Source organism: Lagopus leucura, unplaced genomic scaffold, assembly GCF_019238085.1.
Source record: "Lagopus leucura isolate 7727_CA_CO unplaced genomic scaffold, USGS_WTPT01 Super-Scaffold_1, whole genome shotgun sequence".
NCBI lineage: Eukaryota > Metazoa > Chordata > Aves > Galliformes > Phasianidae > Lagopus > Lagopus leucura.
In genome coordinates this window covers 22,463,195-22,481,789 of record NW_024962250.1, presented here as the reverse complement: position 1 = coordinate 22,481,789, position 18,595 = coordinate 22,463,195, and the positions used below count along the sequence as shown (strand labels likewise).

The window sequence follows — 18,595 nt, the reverse complement described above, 5'->3', positions numbered from 1 at the left end:
GAATTTTTCCATCATTTTGTTATATACACATTACATTTTGTGCCCCATACAAGACGCCAGCAAAGGGGCAGTCTGACAGAACGGCATCTGACGTGTTATTGTGGATGAAGAGAAGGTGCATCACTGAATCCCTCCACATGAAAAAAAATAGCACCTATTAACATTCACCAATGACTGCTGAACATTTATGAAGACCAAAAAAACAGGGGTGAGTGGTGTGTTTCAGCAGAAGCAACAGCAGATCACCTCCTCTGGTGCAGATTTTTTTTTTTTTTTAAAAAAACAAGCACAGCATATAGGAAATTGTTCATTGCTGCTGAAAATGCTGATAGTGGTGACTGTTTCAAAATTGTGTTTTGTAGCTGAGAATTTGCTCTATCAAATAGTGTTAATGTGTTTTTTGTATTTGTTGTAGTTTCTGTGGGAACAAACAGGAGGCATTATTTTTGGAGCTACCCACATAGCTTGCAAAGGATAAAGGACAGAAATGACTTTTTAGACTGAAGCAACCATTTCACAGCCTTCCAGTTCCACAAATACAGGAGCAAGGTGTCACTCAGCTAGCACAGGCAGTGAACTCTGACAAGACGGAAGGACGATCACACTGAATGTGTCAGCTGAAGTCTAGTGTTGCTGCTGGGGCCTTGCATCACAAATGCTTGAAAAGCTGAAATTTAAGCAAAGGAACACATTTCATTACTTAGGCAAATTTGTGGAAATCAGGAAAAACTTTTCCTAACATTTCAAGGCAGCCCACTTGCAGATATACAAGCTGCCACCCTTGAGGTCATCAGATCCACAAATTTCCATGCACAAGCACACGCAGACAGCTCACGTCTACATTGCACATATTCCCACACTAATACCTTTAGTCACAGTATGGTTTTCAACAATAAATATAGCTGACAAAGGAGAGGCCCAGCAACAAAGTCCTAAATCAAAACACCACATAATTAGGGAAACATTTCTGCTTGGCTGAGGTACATCTCTTCCAGCAGTCACTGGAGAGGAGGAAACAGTGCTGCTTGGCCACAGTCACCTTGTTGAACTCTACCCTTGCTGACTGGTGCATGCACAGCCAGTGCTGATCATCTGCTTATGCTCCATCTTCATTTTGCTCCAAGCTCAGTCATTTGTGCTCTGATTATCCCTCATTACTGACGACCTTGCTGTAATGAGTTATAATCTGCCTCATATTAATTAGAAACATTTTCATTAGCCAGCTCAATTTTAGGTAAATAGCTAATAGAAACAACTGAGCAGCAATTAAGTTATCTGTGGGGCAGTCCTGGAGAAAAATCAGAAGGGAGCAGTTGATTCCCCTCCTCTGTGATACACAGTACTATTCTTTCTAAGTCTCCTTAGCGGAGAGAATAAGCAGCATAGGGAAGGGACGGCCACCTCCACTGCTCCAGCATTACCTGCCTGTTCTCACCCACTTGAGTATGGGAATCTGAAACTGACATCAAGTTGAGCCCTTTATCTACAGACATCACCTCCAGTGAATGTGTGACAGCTGTGCCAAAATAATGATTGATTTGATGCTGCAGACAAGAGGTCTATATGTCAGACACAATTTTGAGGGCTTGAAAGTACAAACATTCAGAAAACTAGATCTCTGCTGCAAGGAACAACTAAGACATCCTTCAGCACAGATCAGCAGTAGAGTTCCTGATCATTTGAGTAACTTAACCACAAGGAGGAAATAAAATCAGCTGTAATACTGTGAGGTGATGGCGTATTTCCTGTGGTAGGTACAGGCACTGAATATACTGCAGTATTGGACACAAGCCATAAAAGCAGCTGTCAGCACGTAATCCAGAGGAGAACCCAGTCCACCAGTTCATACCCACACTGGTTGCTGAAAACTTAGCAGGAATAAACTCTGCAGTAATTTAACACAACAGATTTGATTCAGACACATTCAAGGAGCCAGTGGAGACAAGGGCTCTTACGCCCCCCTGGCAGAAATACACTTGAGTTCCATAACAAACTTTAAGTGATAGTTCATTCTGGATGGATTCAGAGACATCTTTTGCCAGCCAAAATTATTATTATTTCCTTAAAAGAGAAAACCAAGACCTCATTTTCCTTTCTCCTTCCTGAAAGATACTGTCTGTAAACAAATCCTCAATGGTGGCAGCAGTCCCTGTGCAAGCCCATAATCTAAGAGTTCCTACCATAAAGATCATTTAACGCTATTACTGCTAACTTTATGAATACCCCTGAAAGCATTTCACATTGGTAAATCTCCATTCTTCCTTTTCAATCGTAAAAAAAAAAAAAAAAAAAAAAAAAAAAAAAAAAAGAACTCATATCAGCAAAATGATTTGAGTGGGTCCCACAAAGAACAATACTGTCAGGACTGGGAATAAAAATCAAAGTTCCCTGTTCTGTTCTCATTGCTAGATTATCTACCTAATTCACCAAAAGCAAGACGACAGGCAGAACTGGACAATAAAAAAAACCTGTTACTGGTTAGAATTCTTAGAGACATTTTTTGCTTCTGGTTTCTACGGCTGTTTGAAATGGTTACTCCTTCACAATTAAAAAAGTTGACGATTTACTGTAAATGAACATTGAAGTAACACCAGAGCATTGACTCACTAGAGATACAAAAGTAAAACTTCATAAGGTAAGAAAGGCAGAGGAATTTAAAACAGTAATATGTTCTAAAGCCTCTGGGTAGAATGGCGAACACACATTTCAAAGCCTAAGCTACTTCATGGGAAACTTGGAGGGCAAAACGAAGGCCAGTTTCCACTCCATATGCCAAATCAGACTTTACATTTCTCACACAAGTGAAATTCTCTCATAGCTCTGTGCAGCTCTGTGCAGCTCTGCGCTCATCCCTTGATCTAAGCCTGCTGAGGACAGTGGGTACACAAGGGTGTCCTGCGATTCACTACAGAGTACCCACAAACGAAAGGAAGTCACTCAACAGCATGGCTGCCGGAAGCAGAGACATTCACAGAAGCTGCAGTGAAATTAGGCACGTCTCAACCCACTGATCACATCGTCTGCAGCTCCTGTTACAGAGTCAGGTGAAACAATAATAAATTTGACACAGTATCTCAAATTCTTGCTAGCAAAATTAATTCAGCTCAGCTTCGATCAAATCATGAGGAAAAACAAGCTGAGGGCTGTGAAGACACTGTCTTAAACTGTCTTGTTCATAGCTGTGGTTGGGGTCTCCCAGTTAAGTCCTGCTTTAATTGCTTTCAGTTGTTGTAGGTAACAAGATCAACTGAAATGTGTTACATTCAGAAGTGTTCCCTAAACGAGAATTGCTGACACACCCTATGGAAACAGTAGACTAATGAACTAATGGCAAGAGACTATTTTTGCAGGAAAAATGCTCTAGTGTGATACTTCCCAGACAGCTATACCTGCACAAGAAAACATTGGGTAGGAATTAGCATGGGAAGCGAGTTCTAGCCCTCGGCAACAGAAAGCGAGGGGAAACTAGCTCAAACAAGGCCACAGTAGGACTTAGTTGCCACTGGTCCTTAATGGCTATGCACAGGGAGCCTTCGCAACAGGGACAGGGGTGTAGAGAAGATCTTTTTTCACTGAAAAAGTCCCAAGTCCCAGGTATAGAGCAAGCAAAACAAACCAGGCAGGGAATGACAGGAGCCACTGCAAGACAGCTGAGCCAGGATGGTATTGATGAGAACTATTTTCATGATTTGCTCTCAGTAATAAAACCAGTGATACCAAGAGGATTAACTTGGTAACATCTTCCAACTGCTCAAGCAATCAGACACTGTAAATGCGAAAGGAAACATACAGTGTTAATGGGGGCAGTGAAGAGGTGAAAGATGAGATGAAATGAAAATCAATCTGTTCAATACTGAATATTCCTGACTTTCAAAGAGAAGCAACAGACCCCAGCAGCAGACACAAGGATGGGCACTTGATTGCCTCTTTAGTCCCCTTACCCCATCCTGCAATAAAATGGAGCTGGAAAAGAGTCTAGAGGAATTTCTAAGATATGCTGACAGACGAGATTTATAAAGATGGATGTCATATACAGAGAAGGAAAGATGAAGAAAGCTCAGCTAAATCCCATCTAGTTCAGCAGCAGCGGCGCAAGACAGTAGCTTCACACAGTCTGCTCTCCTAGTGTGGGTGTGCAGGGAAGAAGGAAGAGCGGAGGCAGCCGTTGCTGCTGGAGGGGAGAAATCATCACATCCACTTTGTCAGTGCCAAAGAATCTGGGCTGACATTTTTTTCTTCCCGACAGTCGAATCCCATCCTACCAGCTGCATGTCACAGCTGACCTCCAGTCAGGACCTATCTCAGTCAAAGTCAGCAATTGAGCCACGTGACAGCAGCTTCTCCCCCTTCTACATATGCAGCTTCACTCCTGGCAGGTCACTACAATGGCCAGGAAAGCACAGAAAACAAGTTAAATTCCTCAGTGACAGTCACACAACAGCGTTTGGTTTGGTCACAGAATCCGGAAAGAAGAATTTCCATTGCAGTCTCTCTAGAGATCTCAATAAATCATTCCCTTACCAAACTGACACAGGCAGATTCTTCTCCCTGAAATGCCCTGACCTTTAAAGCACAGCCCTCTTCCCATAAGAAAAGGGTACCTGAAGAGGAGAAAGAATGCAATACATGAAATACCTAGAAGTGATTAAATTAGATTGACTAGGAACTCAGGAAAGATAACAACCATGGGATTATGCTGTCAATTTAAAAAAAAAAAACAATTGCTACAACTGTCATAGCACTACATCCAACCTATGGAGTGGCTGCAGTGGCACTAAATCATCACCAGTAGTACAGCACAGTTCTAATTTTAAAAGGCCTATGTTGGGAAAAGAAAAAAAGCCCGCATGTTACTCAGCAGATCTGATCCCCTCTGGGTATCAGAGTTGCTATCTTCAATGAAAAACATATAGATGTCTCCAGCTTTTTTTTTTCCTTCTAGTTAAGAGAACACAGCTCCACACCAAGAAAGGAAGCTGCATCAGCTAGCATCCCAACAGTGGCACCACTATGGAGACTGAGCTGGTGCCTCTTCAGATTCATGTACAAACAGCAGACTTGCTAAACTGCAATTAGAAGGTCAGATCCCTCCTCATAGCCACTCCTCTGCTTTCACATTGGAAACAGCTGGTGTGCATAGTTGCCAATCAAAGCAGAATTTGGAAAAAACACACTGATGTGGGTGCCCCTGGAAGTGGCATTTGGTCTGCTGAATCTTTATGGATGGTATGAACACAAGAAACAGTGAGAACTTGCATTGACTTTCAGGGTGACACTTAAAAATAGCACAAGGTAGCAGTTTAAAAAAAAACTAAAAAGTATGAATATTATGGCATCACATTGAGATTAGCAAAAGGACAGCCCAAGTGTACCTGTATGATGTTTAGGCACTACCCAGAGCAGATTACTTTTGCTCCCACATTAGGCAGAAGGAATTACCCTCAGCAGTACCAGAGGCAATTGACTTTATTGTATGCAGTATCACAACAAAAAGCACTGCATGCATTCACCCTGCACTTGGCTATGGCTCACCTAGGTTGTGAAGGGAATGAAGTTGAGATCATCTTAACGTACATCTATATATTCAACATTTTGCCCTTTCCATTGCCCAGTTGTTGAGTTTTACCTCTCACCTAGGAGATGAATGAGTATCCACAAGGCAGGGATGCCACATTTGTAAACATCAAATATAAGAAACAAAAGTAAAAAATTCAGTAAAGCTGATGGATGTCTTGTTTCATTATGGATTTTAATAAAATGAAGTGCCCAATCCCACTGTAGACTCACTGTCAGCCATTACTCTACTTATGAGGAACTGGGTACAACATGAAATAGTATCAGTGCACAAGAAGCTGGCACACATTCAACAAGAAAAGGAGCAGAAAGACTTCATTTCTTCATTTTCAGATTATCTATTCTATCCAGGACCAAAATGTTTGGTCAATAGTCATTAAGAGCGGTTCAAACTGGGGCATTCTAAAACAGATCTTTTCTTCATTGCCTGTGGAAAAATATCACCATCCTTACTTCCCACTCTCCCAGAGAAGCAACTACATATAGCAAGAAACGGGTTTTATCCAGTAGAAATCTAAGACAGATCTTTACTACAAATAACTTTTGCAGGTAGCTGAAGAAGCGGGGTAAGAAAAGCTTGCTCCTTCATTATCTGGTTAGAACTCCTCAGTGGAGAATACTGCTAAACTGACCATACTTGTCACAATTTAAAAAACAAAACACCATCTAAACATCCAGAGGCTTCAGTTTGAATCTCACATGAGCAAAAGTCAAGGTTTTCCTTTGCCAAAAGGAGAAGAATCTGTATAGGAGGCTAACGCTGGACAAGAAAAAAACAAAGATGATACTACAGTAGAGACAGACAAGTCAAAACCAGGCACTTTTTAATGCTGACTAGAAGGTAAATAATAAACTCCAGACAAAAGGTCTATCATAAAGTCAATCAGTATGAGACCTGACAGAAAAAAATACATATATATGTATACATTGAAAAAGATTCTCAAATGAATCAGACCTTGCTGGTAAAACACAATCACTGTGAATAAGACCCAAAGACAAAATTTGAGTGACAAAAAGGACTACAGAGAATTAAGCACTGCATAAGATGGTTGTGAAGCAAGCAATGAAAGCATTATTTATGGATTACTGGCATCTGATATCTATTAGTTCTTACTGAATTTGCATACTTCACCTGGAAATCCCATAAAAAAAAGGATGAAGTTAAAATTAAACATGGAATTGATTTCAGAAAGCAGGTTAGCATGGAAAATGTGATTGTCTTGGTTTTGTCTCTAGAAATAAGCGGAGCTTCTATCTTCTCCTACTAGGGAGATCATGGCACAAAGGGGGGCTGTACCACTGAGGATCCTTTTGAAGGAAGGGAGAGAGTGCTGTATAAACAGTTAGCGTTGATAAACTCAAGAGAGAGGATGCTGGTCCCAATTAGATTTTGCTAAGTCACTGCTGCGTAAGAACTTGAATGAGACTTCAAACAAGGCAAAGCTGATGATACGAACAGGATTCCCCCAGGAGGCTTCTTTAAATCTACATTATGCCTGTTCTAGAGCATAAGACAGACTCATTTTTAATTGTGTGCCCATCAGCACGTGATTTACTAACATCCTGTAGTAGGCAGTCAATTATGAGATATAATCTAACTGCCTCTTTGAAAGCACAGATAACAAGTCCACATGAATTACTGTCCGGACTACACATAAGATGGGTGAACTTCTAAACACAGCCACGAGCCATTCAGTTATTTCCAACTCCTACTCTCTTGGGCTTGAACAACACAGACCTTATGTCCTTCACAACAAGAACCCTTAGAGAACACGAAGTAGTTCAAATAATGACTTGGTGCCTCATTCTAAAACCCATCAAATTCACAAGTCTATCACTGCTGCTGGACCGAGATCCTACTGATTCAATACCAATCATGAAGACCTCCCCTCCATATGGCAATGCCTTACCTCATGCTTATTTTGGCACATAATACTGGAAAACCAAAAGCTCAATTAAAGTAAGCTTGGAAACACACTATTTCTAGTTTCACATATCCCTCATCTCCAGCAAAGCACATCTTGGTTTACAGAAAAACACATGATCCTAACAGTTATATGGAAGCTGCTAGATTTTACTATTCAGTTGCTTGAAAGAAGAAGAAATCTCTGTTGGCCTATTAATCTGTCATAACGAGACTCTTCATAATTAATTTGTCCCTAACAGTTGCTTTGTAATGATAGCAAGAGAATATTTCAGGAATGGCAATTACCTGTGGTGTCAAAGTGATGAGGAAAACAAATGTTCAACCATCAACAAAATGCAGGGCCTTTTCCACTCCCATCTGATGGTGGGTGACAGCATTGCACATCAGAATTACAGTGTGGTTAATTACTAGGTAGGTTGCAATTGAGAATTCATTCCCCTTCTTGAGATGAAATTTCTTGAGCAATGTGGGTAGGAGGAGGGGCATCTGTTACTGGGATGGTGGTTGTGTGACTTATCTACACATTATTTCTTTAATTAACTACACATATGTCCAACAATTATAAGCAGTGAACATTTTTTTGAGATATTTTAAGCAACCTTCCTTCATTAGCTGCACACATGCCCCTACCATTTAATGGATTTTGCAAAAGGACAGAGCCTTTTTTGTTGTTGTTGCTTTATTTGCATTTAATATTTTTCAACTAGAAGCCATATGCCTGTATTAGTCTTTCATAACTAATATGCAGTATAATGGCTTCTGTAGGCTGTTTGTAATTGGAAGAGTTTCTCATGCCATGAGTTCATCAGATTTCAGCAAACTATGGAACCTGACACTACACTTTTTCAGGAATGAAAGTTCCAGGAAAGAAAGTAAGGCACAGCTGCTTCTGACTCCAGGTGAGGACCAAGCTCAGGCACTGCTCAGGACACTACTCCAGAAGGGAACCGGGAAGGGGAGACCTCTCGGCTCAGCTGCCATTGACAGAAACATGCAAAGTTGCAGCATATGAGACCTGACTGGGCCTGGCAATGAAACCACCCTGGGCTTGGGTCTCAATTTTCTCTGAAAATTAATTCTGTGGAGAACCTTTGCCCTGTGAGCAACCAATGAATGCAGCTCTGGGTGAAGTAAGTCTGTATCCCATCTGCCAGGAGGCAGAGAGCAAGGAAGGTGGCAGCCAGTGCTGAAGCATTAGCAGTGGGAGGTAAGAGCAGAGCTGCAGCAGGCTGGAAGTGAAGCAAGAAAACAGGAAGTGAATCCAGGCCAGGTACTAACCTGCCCCTAATCTGTGGCCTCTGGGGCCAATAGAGATGAAGGGAAGCTACAGTGAATCTACAACCTGCCAGTCAGGAGCAGGTATAGCACTTGGGACCCTTTCACAGTCTTCAGGCTGTAGACATGTCATCTTCAAGCAAGCAGCTCAGCACAAGCACCAGCACAAAGCAAGGAAAGCAAGGTCCCTGCTAACAGCCCTGCTGTTGCTAACTCTTTACCACATAGAGACCATCACTGGCAGTGAACATTCAGACTACAGCAGCAAAACTTCAGCTTACTTCAAGAAATAAAAGTAAGGAAGAGGAAGAGATACAGAACAGGCACTACCAGGGCATTTCAGAGATGAAAAACCTCCTGCTGGGTTCTGGAAATGCCCAGCTGTGCTGCCTAACTGTGAATACAATGGAAAGAGCTCCAGGGAAGAAACTGCACCTTCCCTTCTTCACGCAACAATTCTACAATAAACAAGTGGGAGTGCAAAGCCTGCTGCCCTTTAGCAAAGCTAAAAAAAAAAACAAAAAAAAAACAAAACAAAACACCTGTGTTCAGAGCAGCCCTATGATAACAAAATGGATGCACAGAGTTCACAGGCTACCCAAAACCAACACATTTTCACATAAACTGTAGGGGCAGTAAAGACATTTTAGGATCTGGTTTGTTGTTGCCTTTTCGTTGTTGTGTGGGTTGTTGTTTTGTTTTGTTTTTTAAAACCAATTCGCTACTAATCTTTCCAGTGAATTTTCCTCTAAATTCAGCAAAGCTGGCAAGCCAGTAAACAAATCCAGGCTTAGCAGGAGGTATTTCATAAAGCACTGTGCATGTGTGTTTACGTATAGGCTCACACGCAAATTCATTGTTAAAGTGGAGGTAGGAACAGAGTTGAGGCTGTATAAAGACGACCCCTGTCACTATGTTTATCTGCTCCCTGTGGGCCCCTTGCAAGTCACATCAGCTCAGTACACTGACAAAAACAAGTTGTTACTGGTGTCAGACTTGCCAAAATGATGCTGCTGCAGAGGAAGGAGCAGCAAGCTATTCTGAATGGTGCACCATCAGCAGAATTTGCAGTCGCTGAAACTGGACTCTCTCAAGAAAAAAGCGGGGAGGGGGGAGAAGCCTCAAACCAATTCCATGAGACCAAAAGTAGGCTTAACTAGGCCAGATGTCAAGATTCACTCCACCAGAGACATCTTGGATTCTGCCTTGGAAGTGGCTTTTTCAACACGAATAAACCCTGGACGTAGGCACATACCTACAGGCGGATAGATACGCTCGTCCAGATGCACTAAAATGCAGACATGTACTCACATCAGCAGATTTTTCTAGGCAGGGCATCTGAACACCCCAGTCAATAAATGAAGGGGTTGCTTTCAAACACAGTACTGAACTCCACATTTTGTTTTGTTTCTAGACTACATCAGCAGCTGTTCCAACTCAGAGACACACTGCTCCCTTTTTTCTAGTCCACAAGTCTTCCCCAGCCTCACAGACTCCTGCCTGGCCCTGAGACACTGGATGGAGGAACACAAAAGAGTTCCCAACAGAGGCACTGTAACCTCAAGAGTGCAAACTGGGTAGCCCTCACACATGCAAAAGGATTAGCCTGAAACCCACTAAGATGCCTTCAACATTGCTAAAAGCTTCAGGGAATTGTTTGCAAGACATCAAACAGCACTCACTTAAGAGACTAAAGCCACTGGCTTGACAGGTAAGATAATTGTGTGCTACCCTTCAGCACATTCTTTTATCAGATACACTTTGGGGATAGTGCTGTAAGGTCACTAATTTAGCATATCAAATCTACAGTTTTCATCCCTGCTCTGAAATTCCAACCTGTCCTGATATCTTCTGCATGCAACAACAGTCTTTCTACCTCTGTTTTTATATCACCATACTCTATCCTCACATGACTGATTAGATACCTATTTTACCAGTCTCATCTACTCATATAACTCTCAAGCCAATTGTATTCTTTTTTTTTTTTTAAATAGGTAAAGCACTGGAGCACTGGTTACTTGTTATCCCTTCTGATTTCACAGGTAACCTACAACAACCAAGTTGTTTCAGCTTCTGTCAATTCCCATGAAGGGCTGGACCTGGTGGTGTTCCAAGACCCCTTCTATCCTCGGCTGTATTATGATTCTATTAAGTTATATAAACTGATTAGTAGTTGAAAACTACCAAATCTTCACTAAGAAAACATCCCTACATAGGTACTGATCCAAACTCAGAACAGTCTTAAGTTACATACAGTAGCAACAATAAGAAATCTCACTTCCTTTTTGCTTCCTTCCCTCTTCAGTTCTCTAAGAAACCCTGCATGCATATCTATTTGCACCATTCAAATCCAGGGTGAAAATCCAGGCAAACAAGTCAGTCTAAACCCTGAGCTCTTCAAAGCCAAAGCCATCTCTTTCCAAGTCTCCGACTTTGCACCACTGACTGTCTATTTCACACCAAGACTCAAGATGTAGTCTAAAACTAAATAAAACTATTTCTTCATGTTCCAGTTGCTCCTCTCATGGTGCTCCTCATGATGCAAGCTCTTTGCAACCCACATCCTTCAAGAGTTTCCAATAGGTTCCTCTCCACACCAGCTGAAATGTTCTTCAGATGTTCCTCTGGCTATTATGTGCACCCCAGCAACTATAAAAAAGCAAAGTAATGAGGTCCTCACGGATTCAAATACAAAGGGATAGCCCCACCTGGAGGAGAGAAGGCAGAACGTTCCCAAGCTCCACAGTTTCACTCCAGTTGGGGAGGTGCCTGAAAGACACATGACTACTTAGGCAATCCTTGCAGATCAGCTGCATACCTGATACTCAACACTCATGCTCCTTGTGAGGCATTTCAGGGATGAGAGTGCTGAGCCAGCAAGAAAAGTGCAATGATTTAGGTATCATTTCCCCTCACTTCTCTCCTTCCTTCTCCTCCAGAAACACCACAGTGAGATGGCCTATTTCTCTAAATAAACCTGTGCAGAGAATTGAAGGACTTCCTGCTTTGTAGGCACTCATCCTAAAATGGACCTTCTGCACTACAAAATTAAAACCTAGAGATGCTGTGACCGTAACATTCAGCTGACTGTACTCTAGAAAACAGGAGAAGGAAAAGGAAGTGTCTTAAAATTTTAAGATCTATTTTACAGCTTGTGCTATGTGTTATGTGTTTCTGGTGCAAAGCTTTCATGCTTTACATGTTGGCAAAAAGTTTGCTAGACAGGACACTTGGAAGTGGAGAGTCATCAAGGCAACAGCTGGTTCTGCTAGTAGCTTTTTTTTTAGGCTGCATTACTGTCCATCATTCCATTTAGATGAAGATAAATCCTTGGGAGAACAAGCACGGGGCAGCCTAACATTATCAGCTCAGGTACCGCAGACAAGCTGTGGAGTTCTTTATCCCCCTTACTGGTTTCCCATTTAGCTCAGTGACAGAAAGTCACTACTACCTAACAGCTACTCCATGTCTCTTATGGAATTTCATTGTTCTCAGCCTTTCCAACTCAGTTTGAAGGCAAAGAGAACCACCAGTGCATGCACCAACTGTGGTGGAGAACAAGCCCTGGTCCCCACACAGAGCCGTCAGTTTGCAGGATTGCCGTGGAGACCTCCCAGGCATCTCTCTGCAGGCACAGTCTAGATACAATGTGAAGAAACTATTTTAGTATATTTCTTCCTATAAAGACACACAGTATTACTAGATCATGGTGGAAGGCCACAGATACAGGCTATCTGAGCTATCAGGAATTGTATGATATTAAAAAAATAGCCAAACATACACAGGTACATTCATTTGTTTTCTTACCTGGGTGGTAGGGTCCCTCAGTCAGGCAACATCACTCTAAGACTTCCCCCCCCCCCCCCCCAAAATACTCACCTCACCATGAGAAACAAACATGACATACGACCATAATAACTGAAGGAACAAGAAATACTATTCTGTTTAAATGATGGCACAAGGTCATAAGGTTACACCTTCAAAATATTTGTCCAGATACTGAAAGCCCAATAACCAAGAGCCTGAATGAGAACATCCACATTTTGTTCTCTAAAGGAGGAAGTTAATTAACCTCCCCAAATGGCTTTTCCCTGACAAAGCAACTCTATTGCCAAAGTTAATTCAAGAATGGATTCTTACTGTCTCCAGAGACACCTTGACCAAAGATCCTCTCTCTCCTTGCTACCTCCTCTCTGTTAAAAAAAAATTATATATATATATATATCTGTATCCACAATTGCAGCAGTAACTTCTGCCTTACATAGTAAAATGACAAAATAAATGCCCTGCTCAAGATTTTTAGCTATGATCACTAGTGTAGAAATTTGCAAGCTGAACAACCCACTGCAATTCTTTTACTCTGATGATGATAACTTTGAAGTCCACTGACACCAGTTCTTAAACAAACGTGTCATGAGATACCTCCTGACAGCAGGATCAACAGAAATTGACGCTAGCAATATAGGAAGTGTCAAACGAGGCATCCAGGTGCTATGATGAGAGGAACAATGGAAATGTCAAAGGGTAGGCTGACTCAGGACTGGGGAAACAACTGTTCAAGGAGGCAGGGGGATATCAAAGAAATGTAGCCCTTCACATAATAGAATCGTTTATTGAGAAAGGAATACATAAGAAACAATCCATCTGGGAAAGGGCACCATACCCTCATGATTCCTCTGATTCTCCGTACAACCAGAGGCAGGAACAGAAAGAAATGTCCAAGCTCATACGTGCAAAAATGGTTGGAACCATTTAATAAAAAAAGGCAAGTACTGAAGAAAGCTTGTACCTTCCCAAAATCTTTCTGACACTAGACCTACAGACATCCCACATCTTGAGTCTAACTCTGGCTACCACTGGCCCTGATATCAGTATCCTAGCAATATCCTCACAAGCAGAAGAAGAACATGCCAGAAAAGAACTTTATCTCAGTATGTCCAGACATCAGCGATGAGGTGAAGGAAGCAATGTTATGGACATTGCTATGGTCTGACTTCGAGTAGATTCATCCCTGCTACAGAAAGCAGCAGCAATGAAAAAGTTAAGGCTTCTTTTCACTACTGTTGAAGAAGGTCTATGAGTGCCTTCAGAAAGGCGGCTCCTCACATCTTGTGGCTGCTAGGAAACACACAGATGTACAAATGATAAAACCAACCCCAGGGACACACAATGAAATTCCAGCTACTGCTTCTTGCCCTGTAGAAAGTAGCAAATACTTCACCAATCTACTGACCATAAAAAGATGCTTAGAACTGACTAGCTGAGAACATTAGCATCAAAGTGGCCCATGAGGGACAGAAAAATAGAGTAAGATTGAAGAGGTTTCCTTGGAGCTAAGCAGGAACCTGGCTAAAAGCCCTTGAGGAACCCACTTCCTTCTTAATCTGATTTGCATTTAATTGCTTCCTAATGACTATGCCCGTTTCACCCCAACAGGCTTAGGCACTGGTGGTGCTGCCACCAAAGCTTCTCATCTCCCATCTAAATTACCCTGTGGGTAATTTAGAGGCCCCAGTTTAATGGTTGACAGAGGATCTGAAGAGAGTTAAGTACTATTTGCATTCAAGCAGCACCCACCAGTATACTGAGTACCAGGACAAGCTACACCAAAAGTAGCCCTTTTTGATTCACAAGATATATCCCCATCTCAGACATGAATGCAGCTGCATGCATCCTATCTCCAGAAGGAGAGGCACAGTAGCTGCACCTGGACCTGCTGGTACTATACACAGCCCTAGTGTCACTAAACCCAAACCTCATAGAAACTCTGCTCTAAGCACAGCACAGAAAAAAAAAATAGAAGCTGGAAATCAGTAACCAACTCATACACATGTTTAAAAGGAAAGTCCAAACTCAGTATATGGAGAGGAAGTTCACCTGGCTTCACTGGAAGGACAGAAAGGCAGAAGAATGCAATTCATGGCCAAGAGCACCAAAGATCTATCAAGAACAGAGGCAAGTACAAGTACAAAGCATCTGGATAACTATCCTTCACACAGAACACTTGGGAGGAGGATTCATATTCTCTTAGTCTCATCCAGTGCCTAACCTTTAGAATCAACTTCTTAAGTATCACCCTCTTCAGAGCTGGTTCTAGACCAACAAACTTTTTTTTTTTTTTTTAAAACATTTGCCAACAGGAGGACAGACCTTCACAGGTCAAAGAATTTTGCCAATTCACACTATGTCTGCATTTACTCTCTCCTCTCCATCTCCCCAATCATTCCTCTTCACACAGCCAAAGGCTAGCGCTGGCCACGCCACTCTGCCACAGACAGATGCTGACTCGGCTAGTCTTGGCTGCCTCACAAGGAGAGCACAGCTCTGAGCAGCACCAGCAAACAGGGCCTGGACCGGCTGCAAAGGTATGAATTGACAAACCACTGAAGCCTGCATGACAGAGGTTAATGAAGTCATGGACACATACAGCAAAAGGTCAGGAATTTGCAAGGGCTGCTACAAAAAGCTGCCAAATAACGAGTTGTCCACAGTACTGATGACTCCATAACTTGGTTGTTGCCCAAGAAAGCTACAAGCAGTCCTTCTGCAAACCAGGCTTCAAAGGCAAACAGCAGAAACATGGGCAGGTGGAAAGCAAAGCTCAGGAGTCCAACAAGCCCATCCCTAGTTTATGTCAGGGTATCAGTGCCACTCACTTAGGATGAAGCACTGTAACAGAACTGCTTAACATCTTTACATAGGAGAGGATGAGAACAAGGCTAGAGAAACTGCTCTGTAAACTATCCTAAATACTCTTTAAGACCATGCTGTTGGTGTCAGTTTTCTGCCAGAAGAACCCAAAGCATGCTTAAGTCCAAATGCCATTGATTTCTAATTTTGGATGAGGTTTGAACCAGTATGGCTGACACACACCATGGTATGATGCAGGAAATGGAGCCCAATGCTCAACCACAAGGCCTACTGCTGTGTCCAGCTTTAGAGCTCCTCTGGTCTGAGAGTCCCTAGAGAGCACTACCCCATGCATTTCAACCACATCAGTTACCTACATTTTGTACATACTAAGAAGAAAAAAGTTAAATATCTTATTTTAAAAGTATTGCACAGACTTGTCTAATTTGGCATAGACCATATTTCTCACTCCAACTCAGCCCTCAGCTTGAATAGAAGAGAGACAGTGGCTACAGTGTACAAACAGAAGTAAAACTTAGCAGCAGTCACAGATCAAGATACTGTATAGCTGCAGGATAGAGTGAAAGGTGCAGCACAGATCTCAGAGGAGCAACAGGGATTCTTATATTTCTCACTAGAAGTGCATTTTCTATTCACATTAGTTAGCTATATCAAAACACAACAAAATAGAGTCTTAGTGAAATATATCATTGCCCAATTACCTCTGATTTCTTGAAAGACTGAATGGCCTAATTCATCCTTATTATTTCCTGTCCAAAACTCTGCTTTTACTTAAAAGTCTCAGCCTTCAAGCATTATATGCTTGGATAAACAGTATAAGAAACCACTGCCAGACCATTCTCTGCTCCTGACCTCCACACAACCACTCCAGACAGCAGGGATCTGGTAACAGGGCCCAAACACATCTTACCCCATACAATAAGAACCTGAATCTCCAACAGGCATAAGCAAGCAGTGGTTGCATGTGCCTCCTCTTGACAAAGGAACTTCTCCATTCAGCAATGCAGGTATTGCCCAATTCTTATCCAGAATGCTCCACAGTTTGCCTCTGCAGTTATCAACAGTTTGGTAGAAGTTATGTTGAATCATTAAGCTGACAGCTTGATAGCTTGTTTTATGGTAATGGCTTTGGCAACACATCTGTGCCTCAAAGAGCTTCCGAGGAACACAACCAGTAGTATAACCTACCTGTGATTTGAGGAAGTCATATTCCTCTGATCCATATGGGACATTGCGAAGGGAGGTGAGGTAGTCATAGGTGATAACTGCCGTCTGCAAACAAAAACAGAAAAGTTGATCAAGCTCTGCAGTTATCTTGGACTGAAAAACAACAAACCATCTGTTTAGGAGGATGTATGTAGTTCAGGCTACAAAGTTTAAGCTCTACAGTAGAGTTCACAGTAATAAACTGTAGAAACAAAAAAAAGCATTAAACATTTAGAGAAAGCAGTGCAGGGATCTCAGTGGCATGCAGCTATTAAAAATAGTATGGAAATGCCAAACATTGGCTATCTTCCTTTTGGGAAGCTCTAAGCACTTTCATAATCTCTGTACTGCACCTTGCACCGTGAGCTCAGATTTTAGCCAGCCATCTGGGGTTTCCACAATAAGGTCAGCAGCTAGTAATGCTACAGAAGCCTTGTTTGTGCCCCACCCATTATCCTATTCCTGATCTTCACACCTCCAGCTTGTCTAACTGCACACCGGTACATAGGGAGCTCGGTCTAGAAAGAAGGCTCAGCAGGGAAACAGAGTGGCTACACAGGCTCACTGATAACCACAGGCAGTAGTACTGGCAGGGATACTCAACTTCATGAAGGACTAGAGGGCAAAAGGGTCAGATACCCAATTACAAAAGTACAATATGGAGAACCAGCTAAAGCTTATTAGCTAGACATAGCCACAGACAATAAAATGAGATTTCTAAATGCCTTAATTTCTGAAAATGAATATTGGGTATTTCACAGTTTTAACCTTTAACTGAAGTTCCTCTCTTTCCACAGTCAGGCCAGCAAATGGAACATAAAAACACAGCTCATGCCCTCAAAATTTACTTGGAGGGAGAGAAAGGAACATCACTTAAACTTTAAGATCCTTGCCGTAAAGAACCATTCGCATGAAACAGATCTAAAGCTTTCCTAAAACCTCCCTAGCAAAGGGGTAGCATCTCACTGTGGAATGGGATTCCTGGCCTTTTTACACTGCACATGTGCTTAGGAAAGGCACAGATGAAACACCTGAAGCACAATCAGAGGATCAGAAGAGTCAGGCAGAAAGGGAGATTCTATCTGTTTCAAAACAAAGTGACTGAAGTCAACAAAGCAACAGTCAAAGGCTCAGAGATGCATCCATGAGGAAATCCAGCTAGGAATGAGATATAAATAGATGTATTTTTTCCTTGTGGAGTTTAAGTTTCCTGTTTTCCAGACTAGAAACTGAGCAAACCAAGTTTTTTTTTCTGGTTTTTCAGGCTCTCTTGCCCCTGATGAATTCAGAAGGTGCACAGCTACACAGACACACACTCAAAAGAAAAATTTTTCAAAGTATCTTTCCAACCTCAAGCAACAACTGTGAAGTGAAAGGATGTTCAAATCAGTCTTGCATGAATGCTTGAGTTGGTTTGTATTTTATCTCTAGTCTGTGAGGGTAATTATCACCTCCAACTTGAAGAGAAGCAGCTAACAGATTGGCCTGTATTACTGAGGACAAGGGAATTAATTAACTATTTGCTAATTACATCATAATCTTAAACACTAAATTAGTATTACGATGATCCTGATAGGCAACACTGACATTGCCAAATCCCTGTTACTATGTGAGAAATATTCCAGCTACAGCACAGTGCTCATTTCACATACTCAAAACAACTTGGGCTACCCTCAAAGAAATATGGCAAATGCGCAACGCTCCGCCAGGCTTCTGACTTCATCAGAACACAGAAAACTCTGAAACATGATGCTGTCCAGGCTACCAAATTCATTCTCAACCAAGAATAGTTCACATTACAGAGTGAGACTGAATCTCAGAGACATAAAAAGACCTACAAGATCAACTGGTTCCTCCCTTCTCCAATGCCAGATTACTTTCTTTAACTGATGTATCCAGTGCAGCGTTCAATGTCCCAAAGGCTTGGCCTTCCTTTTGATTCTACTGACCCTCAATTCCTTA

At 41.9% G+C, this 18,595-nt stretch overlaps 1 protein-coding gene across 5 annotated transcripts in view; it reads right to left on the bottom strand.

Annotated features, from left to right (window-relative positions):
* ADCK1 (aarF domain containing kinase 1) overlaps positions 1 to 18,595 on the bottom strand; it is a 79,033-nt gene that overhangs the window by 52,570 nt on the left and 7,868 nt on the right. For all 5 annotated transcript variants that reach the window (XM_042869116.1, XM_042869096.1, XM_042869106.1 and 2 more), the window contains one exon: positions 16,616 to 16,699. In XM_042869116.1, coding sequence (XP_042725050.1) covers positions 16,616 to 16,699 — 84 coding nt within the window. The remainder of the gene's footprint in view (positions 1 to 16,615; positions 16,700 to 18,595) is intronic.